A 10,821-nucleotide genomic window follows, 5' to 3' on the forward strand; every position below is an offset into this window, starting at 1 on the left:
AAGATGGCCCCTTAAACTAACTGATTCAGAGAGGCATGAGCTATCATAAGCAAAAACCTACTTTGTCAAATGCTAGCAGGTGAGATACTTTTATGAACCAGTGAGTATCTTAGGCCTCCTCTATACATTATAGGTATCATGCAATTACCTGGTTACTTGCGCAATTACCTTAAGACAAGCTACTTGTGCAAAGTACCCATCATGGTATAAAAAGCACCAACCAGCTATAAAGTTAGACCCCAAAAAATGTGTACTAACCTTAAAGCTGGTGGCCATCAAGTTTTCATTCGCACATGTAGCAGGGTCTCCTCCATGTAGCACCATGCCCAGTGTGAAACCACTGAGCCTTGGGCTCCTACACATGGGAACTTGTTTCTTGCCAGTGCAGAGGGAGCCCAGGATCCCAGCAATAAGGCGGGCTGGGATCTAATGAGTAATCCCATACAATAGTGTCTCCTGCCAAGCACATGTAGCCTGGCAAGAGGCATGACTTGTGTGACTAATACATTAGATCCCATCACACCTTTACCTGCACATGTAGAGGAGGCCTAAAATACCACCAAAAGTTTAATAATATAGCCAGGCACCCAGGGCACCTGCGGTACATGAGGCACCGGTGACTTCCAGCTGCCACCATGCCAGTGGCACAAGTGCATGGCTGCAGTAGCAACAGTTATTTTCCAACTTCGCTAACCCACCATCTCCTTACCTATTCCACCCAAATTATGCTAGTGCATGATACCCTGCCCTACCTTCTGCCTGACTTCGGGCTGACAAGGCAGACCACTGTCTCAATCTTAATGCATGACCACACAAAACATCAACAGTTGAATGCTGCATAGCATTAAAGCCTCTCAGAGTCTAAAGTATGACATAATAACTCATCAATAAATTAAATCTATTTTTGACAAGCTTATGTTGACTGGTATCTAGTATATTTCTAGCTTGGTAATGATTGAATTCCACAACAGTTTTTCATTTATTTTGCCCAGGACTTATGGCAGGTTAACTGACCTATAATTACCCTCTAACACAAGTCTTTTTATGGACTTTAAAGGGAGTTATAGAAAGCCTCAAGTGTGGTATAGAAGTAAAGCACACAAGTAAATTAAATAACTATACCTCTAATCGAAGAGATTCAGGCCAATTTAATAACTGAATATTAAAAGTTTGCTGAAAAATCACTTTAAAATCCAGCTGGAGGTGAGCCACGGAAGTACAAGAGACTTGCTTTTCATTGTAAAATATTTTAATAAAGTATTGTTTCTTCTGTACTTTTGTTCTTCTCTTCTGTTCATGCCTAAAAATTAATGAATATGGATTTAATTAACTCTAAATAATCAAACCAAACCATAATCTAATTTTAATAGTTACCACAGTAACAATATTGATTATAGCAGTTACTGCCGAGGGAATATAAATCATATATTTTTTGCCAAAGGTTAATTTTCACTACATAATAAAGAGATTATTTAGGCCCCATTCCCACATCTGCTAAACTGTACACACAGTGAGTAGTTCTAATGACTTCATAGTCCATAAAGTAAAATATATGCATTCTTCTTTGCAGGATGGTGGCCTTAAACTTTATTTAATAAGAGATTTATAGGGTTCTGATTTTTAAACCAATCCCTTTTTTCACAGTTTTAACATAAATGAACTATTTTTGAAGCTTTTTACTATCAAATGATGTACTAATACTAACATGTTAAATTTAAATAATACTTACCCACTCATTATTCTATACAAGTAGAGAAGTAAATCTTTTGCAAAGACTGATGCTTTATTATTTTAAAGTTCTTACAACTTACATGGGACACTTAAACATTGGTGTTACTTCTGCAGCCAGAGTGAGATGTGGTATGAAAATAGATTCCTTTATCTCTTGAAGTTCAGCTGAACTTTCAAATGAAATAGTTGAATCCAAAAGACCCTAGAAGTCAATAAGAGTATGTTCAGCTGAAATGTTAATTTCCTGCATTCAGTATTGTCACAACCCAATTATAATAGTGCCCATGTCACAAGCAAGTGAAACCATTCAAAGCAGTTTTATTTTTCACTAGGTTAACCAAGGGTTAACAAGATGATAATAACAGCCTTCTTTGTTGAGTATGCCAAAAAGAAATTTATTGCTGCGCCACTAACAGAGATAAAACTTCTGCCTTCTTTGCTTTACATAAATCATTATAACTGGTCAGAGTAATACAGGGAGTAGCCCTAAAATAACACCCTAGCGAAACCGCTATATAATTGGTGATTCTAATTAAATTTATGACGTGGCGAAAAGCAATTGGCTATTACACAAATAAAACCCGTTTTCACTTCCGTGAAGTCAGAGAGAGCGACTCCATATACACCTGGAGACCTCTGACATACGTGTCAGAGTAAACTGGCAATTTGATCACTTGCCAGTTCGCCCCCTGTCTCGACCCAATCTCAGACGTAATCGACGACCGCCGGCCCGACCTTCTGCCCAACCACTTTTGCGAACTGACCTACTTTGCAGACCGACCTCATGAACTCTAAGCTGTAACTAAACAAGTATCTCTGACCTCCGTCTTTCACCACCTTGACGGCGTGAGTAAATAATCTTGCTTTACAACGATAAGCCCGATAAGCTTGCCCGATAAGCTTGCCCGATAAGCGTCTGCCTAATTAATTCCACTCCAAGCTCACAATTTCACAAGTACCCGCCTGACGGCCTTCTAAGGTCCCGACCCCTTTGCTGCCGTGCACGGCAGCAACAAGTATCTAAACTAAATTATTCCCTGAGGCCCTTTTGAAAATTCCGCCCTAAATTTGCACTATACAACATTCCTTCAATTTCCACAATATGAAAATAACTGTTGTAACATGAAAGCAAGGAGAAGTATACTACTTTTATAAAAGTCAGGGGCAACATTTCTAAGAAACCCAATATGAAAAAATGATCAGACATATACCATAACTAATATTTTATTACCTTCTGTTTTCTCCAAATTTCTGAAAAATGCTCCTGGTGACCATTATCTTCTCTCACTAGCACTGTCTCTCTTTTAAGATCTTGTGCTAATTCTACTTTATAGTCATCACCTTCCTTTTTCTTAATAAGCCCTCTGAAATATGAATTAAAAAAAAACCATTTAAACATTGCAAACAGAAAAAATGTATTAAATGCTAGAATTTTACCAGGTAAAACAGGAATTTTAAAATGCAATCTCCCAATAAATCTGAATTTGAAGCTCATGGGCAGATACCAACAATATCAAACTTTTTAGAGTTAACTGCTTGGCCACTAATTTAATTGCAGGGGGATTAGAACAAATTTTAAAAAATCCTGAACCTCTCCAAGATACGGAGGCTCAAAAAAACTGAATTTCTTAAAATTAATTTTCATTATAACAAAATGAACTTGACACTTAGCAAGAATGTATAAGAACAGATAGAGAAAAATCAATCACAAAACCTCAGGGGTAGCTGTCCTAACCCAAAACAAAAAAGATGAGAGAGCTGGAAAAAAATGGATCTGTAGTATACTAGTATCAGCAAAACTCCTGTTTTAGAAAATTATATTGCAAATTTATAATCCCAAATTTTCCTTCTTGGCTGAAAGAAAGTACTTCTCTTGCATCCAAAGCTGGCTAACAGGACATCACTCAAGAAACAAACAGGCAGTCTCACCTATTTGTATACCTCGTTGTACCCAAATGTTCCTAAAATTACAAACTGGGTCTTAATTGCTAATTTAAACTTTTGTTTCCTTTTAATTTGCAGTAATTTTAAATACTAATAAGTACGTTTTTTTAAAAGAGTTAGTTCTGCAATTCAGACAGGGTGTCAGGGCACCATGGGGTGTTGCCAGATCCTTTAAAGTATAGTTGGAGGTATGAGGAGATAAGGGTAGGGTGGTCACTGACTCATCCCCAGAATACAGGACATCCTTTTGGTGAGAGGCGGGCCCCCTCTCAGCCAATCAGTGGTGAGGGGTGGGGTCACTGCTTCCTCAGGCAATCAGTGGGGGGGGGGCATGGCCCCTTGGCCAATCAGCGGGAAGGGGAGAGGGCCACTACAAGAAGGCCACCTCCTTCCCTCCCTGGCTGTGAACCCTGCCTCTCCTCATTGTCCGCCATTCTAGCTCTAAGCATAGCCATTAGAATTATGAGAACAAGTGATTGACACACATTTCCAGTAAATGAACTAAAAAGAGGATGTTTAGCTGTCTGGTCCTAATTGAGAAATGAATAGGGGACAAAGTTTAAAAACAGGATGGTCCAGTATAAAACAGGACCAATGGCCACCCTAGATAAGGGAGGTTTGAGGAGATAAGCACTAGGGCTGTACAAAACAGCACCATTTCACTTCGATTTCTGTTTTGACGTTTCAATGGAACAGTGTTTCATTTTGAGTTTAGTTTCATTCTGAAAGCACTGTTCCATTTCATTTTGTTGAAACAGTTTTGATGTTTCAACGCTGTTTCAAGTTTTACCCACACCCCCAGAAAAGTCTGGCAGAGCCCTCCCAGGGGCACGGGTGGGAGGCTGTCGCTGCCACCTGGGACCAGCGCCGGGAGCTGAGCCTGGTAGAGGGAGGCAGAGTGCAGCGCCAGTGGTGCGCGCTGCCCCCCTCCACTGCGCAGCAAGCCATTGGGCGCTGAGCCCGGTGGAGAGGGGTGGCATGCAGTCAGTGCTGGCAGTGCATGCCGCCTCCCTCCACCAGGCAAGCTGCTAGTTGCTGACCCCGATGGAGGGGGGTGGTGTGCAGCCCTGAGCCCAATGAAGGGAGGTGGAGTGCAGCCCCAGTGCTGCAAGCTCCCTCCCTCCACCAGGCAGCATGCCACTGGGTGCTGAGCCTGGTGAAGAGGGGTGGCACGCAGTGCTGGCAGTGCACGCTGCCTCCCTCCACCAGGCTCAGCTCCCAGTGGCTTCAGCCCTGTTGAACTGCCCGCCTCCTGCCACCGGGCTGGGCTCCAGGGGGCTGGTGGAGCCGATTGGAGTGCAGCCCAGCATTGGGAGGCGGGCAGAACTGACACTGCATTCCCATCAGCTCTGCCAGCCCCACAGAGTGCAGCCTGGTAGCAGGAGGTGAGGAGAGCCAGGGCTGTGCTCCCCACTCGGCTGAGCCACATGGGGCTCTGGAGCCGCTTGGACCGCAGCCCTGGCTCCACCCCTGCCTCCTACCACCTGGCTGCTGCTTCTAAACTCAAAACTTCTGAAACATTTTGACTGCCCTCATTACATTTTGAGGCTGTTTTGAAGCCCTTCGTTTTGTTTTCATTTCACTATGCATAGTAAAACTAGCAAGTATGGCAAAATACCAGCTCGGCTTAATAGGGAACTCTTCAATGAGATAAAACACAAAAAGGAAGCTTAGAAGAATGGAAACTTGGACAAACAATTAGGGAGGAGCATAGATGTGTTGTTCAAGCATCCAGGGATGGAATCAGGAAGGCCAAATGCAATTGGAGTTGTAGTTCACAAAGGACATGAAGGGTTTCTACAAGTATGTCAGCAACAAATAGAAGAACACGGAAAGTCTGGGTCCCTTGCTGAATGGGGGAGGCAACCTAATGAAAGATGATATGGAAAAGGTTGAAGTATTCAATGCCTTTTTTACCTCCATCTTCACAGGCAAGGTCAGCTCCCAGACTACTGCACCTGGCAGCACAGTTTGGGGAGAAGGTGAGCAGCCAACAGGGGCAAAAGAACAGGTTAAGGACTGTGAAAGGAGAGGCAAAAGCCTCGCCAACTCACCCCAGACCCCCTCCTGATGCACCCCGATACTCACCTGAGGGGGGAAGAAGAGCAGCAGCTGAGGAGAGACGCCAAGGCAGGCTTGGCAGTTCTGGAGCTGCCTGAGCCTGCGAATCAGAAGGCATCAGGGGCATGGCCTCGGAGAGGCATGGGCTGCTCAAAAAGCAGCTGGAAACACAGCTGGCCCAGCACCAGAAGGAGCGGGGTGGAATGCCGCCAGGGAGCACAAGCCCTAGGTGCAGGGGAAGGAGGCTGAGTGTCTGCTGGAGGACGTCGGCAGGCGAGACAAGGAGCCCAAGCCCTAGGAACAGGGGGACACTGGGGAGCTCTGCCGGAAGGAAGCAGCCCCCCGGGATGCCCAGGAGGAGAGCCAAGGCCCTGACAGGGAGCCCAGGTACTGCAACAGGGCGTGGCAACAAGGGGCCACCAACACCTTAGGCAATCCAACATGGAGGGAAGCGTGAGAGACCATGGAGCCCTGCGTGGGAGAGACGGGCAACACCAGCTGGTGGGACCCAAGCAGCCTAGCTGCAGGTCAAGTGGGGTGAAAGGGGGAAGGGACATGGACCCAAGAGGGCCAGCAGAGGCCTGGCACAGGGCGGCCTACCCTTCCAAATGCCTACTAGGCAGAGAGGGACAGCGGAGTCCTTGGCAAGACTGACGGTGTCTGGGAGACAAGATCCCAGGAGCCTGTCAGTGGACACTGACCTCTTACATTCAGTTTTACTTCTAAGTTGCAGTTAACTCCGGACCAGGGAGTGTTTAGTTGCCTAGGCCTCAGTCCAAAGATGAAGGATGGCCTTGGGAGGAGTGATGGCCAAGACAACCTGACCCTTGGAGGCAGGCAGCATGGATGAGACAGGATCATCCCAGTGTAAGACCTGCAGAGAGCAGAGTCTGCCCCTGGCCATTGATGTGGTGAGGGTGGGTTAAAAGGGAGGTTGGAGCCTCATGAAGAAACCCAGGGTTGAGATCTCCTAGGGCCACCTACAGGGAACTGCCTCACAAGAAAAGAATACCAAATATCAAAAACGTGGCAGGCGAGCAGGAGCAGCACCCAAACCATCTGAGTGGTGCCAAATTCGGATCTCACCCTGACATTACTGGGGAGCAAGGCATCAATCAAGAAGGGACTAAAGCCCTAGAACACCTACCAGTGGCAGGGACTATTTTGAAAAGTTGGATGTGTACAAGTCTGAAGGCCAGATGAATGCACCCAAAGGTGCTGAGGGAATTGGTTGATGTGACTACAGAGCCCCTGGCCAATATCTTTGAAAACTCATGGCAATCAGGAGAGGTTCCAGATGATTGCAAAAGGGCAAATATAGTGCCCATCTTTAAGAAAGCAAAGAAAAAAGATCCAAGAAACTACAGACCAGTCATCCTCACCTCAGTCCCTAGAAAAATCATGGAGCAGGTCCTTAAGGAATCCATTTCTAAGCACTTGGAGGAGAAGGTGATTAGGAACAGTCAGCATGGATTAACTAAGGGCAAGTCATGCTTGACCAACCTAATTGCCTTCTATAATGAGATGACTGGTCTGTGGATGCAGGAAGAGCAGTGGATGTGATATACCTTAACATTAGCAAGGCTTTTGATATGGTCTTCCACAACATTCTCACAAGCAAGTTAAGGAAGTATGGGTTGGAGGACTGGACTGTAAGGTGTACGGAAAACTCGCTGGATCATCACGCTCAAAGGGTAATAATCAATTACTCAATGTCTAGTTGTGAGCCAGTATCAAATGGAGTGTCCCAAGGGTCAATCCTGGGGCTGTTTTTGTTCAATATCTTTGTCAATGACTTGGAAGATGAGCCAGCAAGTTTATGGAGGACATCAAGCTGAGAGGGAGTAGTAGATATGCTGGAGAGTAGGGCTAGGATTCAGATTACGCAGAGATGAATTAATGCACAGGCCAGCAGGGCCCAGGCTCAGGGGCCCCTGAATCCCTAGGTTTCCTTTGGAAACAGCAGGTTTTCCCTTGCAGGTGGGCAGCCCGCAAGGGGTCCTGCTTGGGGCTTCCAGGAGATGCAGGGATGGAGCCAGTCTCTTCCCAGTGGGGAGGCTGGGCTGGGCTGGGCTGGGCTGGGAATGCCGCACCTCTGTGAGCGGGAGTGGGGTGGGCAGGTGGCAGCGACAGCACTGGAAGGGGTGGCTACAGCAAATTTTGGAGTGGCTATAGTCTCCCCTCCCCCTCACACCACCCCTGTGCATGGCCACACATGGCCAGGAACAAAGCTGGATAAGCAGCTCCCTTTAGTTAAGTCTCTGGAGGGGAAGGGACATGGGGAAGGCAGATTGAGGGCCCCCACGGTGAGGGAGAGAGTGGGGCAGGGTCAGGGGCTGGGGCTGGGGGCACTGCCTAGCCAGGGTGGTGCATGGGACCCAAGGCTGGGGCAGGGAGTGGGATGGACATACAGGCAGCTCATCCAGGAGGCATGTGGGGGAAAGAAGAGCCCTGAGCCCATAGTGGGCAGCCTATGTCTGCCCTCGCTCTGCTGGGCTTTACTCCAGACATGGCAGGAGGAGAGAGGATGGGGAGCAGGGAGGAGAACCAGGCACCCCCAGCCTGGCTGGGTCCACCCAGCCTCACCCATGGGGCACAGAGACCTGACCTGCCCTTGACAGCTACAGCACCAGGAGGGGAAGGGGCCTCTCCCCCTGCTGGAGTCCAGCTGCATGGAGGGGAGGGGGCCTCCAATTTTGTGTTTGCCCAGGGCCTCGTTAAATCTTAATCCTCCTCTGAGAGCAACCTAGACAAATTGGAGGATTGGACCAAAACAAATAGCATAAGTTCAATAAAGACAAGTGCAAAGTCCTACACTGATACAGACAGGTGGCTGACTGGCTCAGCAGCAGCACTGCAGAAAATGACCTGGGGGTTAAAATGGACAATAAGTTGAATATGAGCCAACAGTGTGCCCTTGACCTGGAAGATGAGGAGGAGCATCGCCAGTAGATCAAGGGAAGTGATTATTTCCCTCTATTTGGCACCGGTGAGGCCACATCTGGAGTGTCTAGGTTTGGACACCCTGCCCCCCGCACTACAGAAAGGATGTGGGCAAACTGGAGACAGTCCAGCAGAGGGCAACAAAAATGGTTAGAGGGTTGGGGAACATGATTTATGAGGAGAGGCAGGGGGAACTGGGATTATTTAGCGTGAAGAGAAGACTGAGAGATTTAATAACAGCCTTCAACTACCTGAAGGCTAGTTCCAAAGAGGATGGAGCTAGACTGGTCTCAGTGGTGGCAGATAACAGAACAAGGAGCTGTGGTTTCAAGTTGCAACAAGGAAAGTTTAGGTTAGATATTAGGAAAAGCTCTCTCATAAAGAGGGTAGTAAAGCACTGGAACAGGTTGTCAAATCTCCATCCTTGGAAGATTTTACGATCTGAGTAGACAAAACCCTGGCTTTGTCTCCAACAGACAAAGTTAGAAATGGTTGGAAATGGTCCTGCTAGTTGGAGATGGTCTAGTTGGAGATGGTCCTGCTTTGAGCAGGGGGTTAGACTAGATGACCTCCTGAGGTCCCTTCCAATCCTAATTTTCTATGATTCTATTATCCTTATTTTACTTTCTGTAAATTTTAATTTGATATTTCAATAAAATTATTCTAAGTGTTACAAGACCTTTAAAAAGGCTCTGGAAAAAATGTATTCACTTACTTTTGAAACTGTAACTTTACAGATGTACTTGTATATTCTTGGTGTCTACGCATAGATTTTATTTGTTTCCAAACTTTTAATATGCTATGCATTAGAGAGAGATCTTTTTGCTTTTCTATGTCATACAGGCTCTTGGTATCTCTGCAATAAACGTATATGTAAGAATTCAGCAAATTCAATTCTCCAATTACTAATAAAAAAGTAACAATAGTAAAGTTTTTACTTGTCTGTAACCTGACAGCCAAATTTAGTTTTAAGTAGCACTTTCAAACATTTTAAATAGCACTTTCAAACACAAGTACTTTTAAAAAAAACAACTTGTCGCTCCTTTTTTGCAATTATACTGATAGATATTTTCACTTACAATACAAATAAATGTGGATTTGTTCCTTTGCTCATTTCAAGTAGAATAGGGAGAATGATATGCAAGAAAAGAAGGCAAGATGCCTGAGATACAAAGAAATTCACTGCACAAATCTAAGAGTTCAATCTGTCATGGTCACCTTTATGACAAATTATGTCTTATTTCCTACATTTGTTCTTTGAAATTCTATATTAGTAGCCAACCACCACTGCAAAGATGATTGAAGAAAGGTGCCCTGAGATACTGGTTTACAGATATCCAGATAGAATGCTCTGCCTTTCTCTGCTTTATGATCTGAATGTGAGATGGGAGATTGAAATTATAAAGTTATTTTATCATTTTATTTTTTCTTGTGTAATGGTACCTGTATACATACTTGCTTCTGTTATTTAGAGATTATGACAAAGCAAAATCACAGAACTAAATGATCCATGAATTTTGGAGATAATATGATACAGATCTACATTTCCTTTTGTTTATCATTCAAGATTTAATGGGTACCCAAACTGTAGATTAACCAAAATGACTAACAAAGGAAATGTAATTCATTTTTATTAGAAATACACAAAGCTTGACAATGGACTGACCACAAAAGCAGCACCATGAAGGCATTTTTTAAAAGTTCTTGTTAATCAGTTATAAAAGGATGCATCTTTCTGGTACACACAACAAGGGTACAAGATGTATTGTCTAGGCCAGTGGTCTCCAACCTTTTGAAGTAGGAGATCACTTTTTGAATTAATATGCAACCCAAGATCTACTGCAGTCTACCCTCCACCTCCCACCGCTGCCCAGCAAGTCAGTTGGGGCAGAGGGAGAAAAAATTATTGGGGGCAAGCCGCCCCAGCTCATAAGTCTGTGGGGGAAGAGGCAGGGAGAGGGGAAAGGACTGTGGGATGGGGTGGGGTGGGGTGGGGGAGCTGGGCAGATCAAGGCCCCAATGGGGAGGGAGGGAGCAGAGCACAGACAGGAGCAGAAGCAGGGGCTGGGGGAAAAGGGCTCCCCACTGGGCCGGGTGGTGGGACAAGCAGAGTCCTGGGGGGCATGTGGGCCATGCCCCGCC

General features: G+C 45.5%; 1 protein-coding gene across 1 annotated transcript in view; it reads right to left on the minus strand.

Moving 5' to 3' along the window:
- The window catches only part of CC2D2B (coiled-coil and C2 domain containing 2B), a 112,341-nt gene that overhangs the window by 67,860 nt on the left and 33,660 nt on the right, over positions 1–10,821 (minus strand). Inside the window, exons 11-14 of the mRNA XM_025213285.1 lie at positions 9,395–9,535; positions 2,963–3,095; positions 1,812–1,933; positions 1,123–1,300 (exon numbers count right to left, since the gene is read on the minus strand). Of these exons, the coding sequence (XP_025069070.1) occupies positions 1,123–1,300; positions 1,812–1,933; positions 2,963–3,095; positions 9,395–9,535 (574 nt within the window). The remainder of the gene's footprint in view (positions 1–1,122; positions 1,301–1,811; positions 1,934–2,962; positions 3,096–9,394; positions 9,536–10,821) is intronic.

Source organism: Alligator sinensis, unplaced genomic scaffold (assembly GCF_000455745.1).
Source record: "Alligator sinensis unplaced genomic scaffold, ASM45574v1 scaffold472_1, whole genome shotgun sequence".
Classification (NCBI taxonomy): domain Eukaryota; kingdom Metazoa; phylum Chordata; order Crocodylia; family Alligatoridae; genus Alligator; species Alligator sinensis.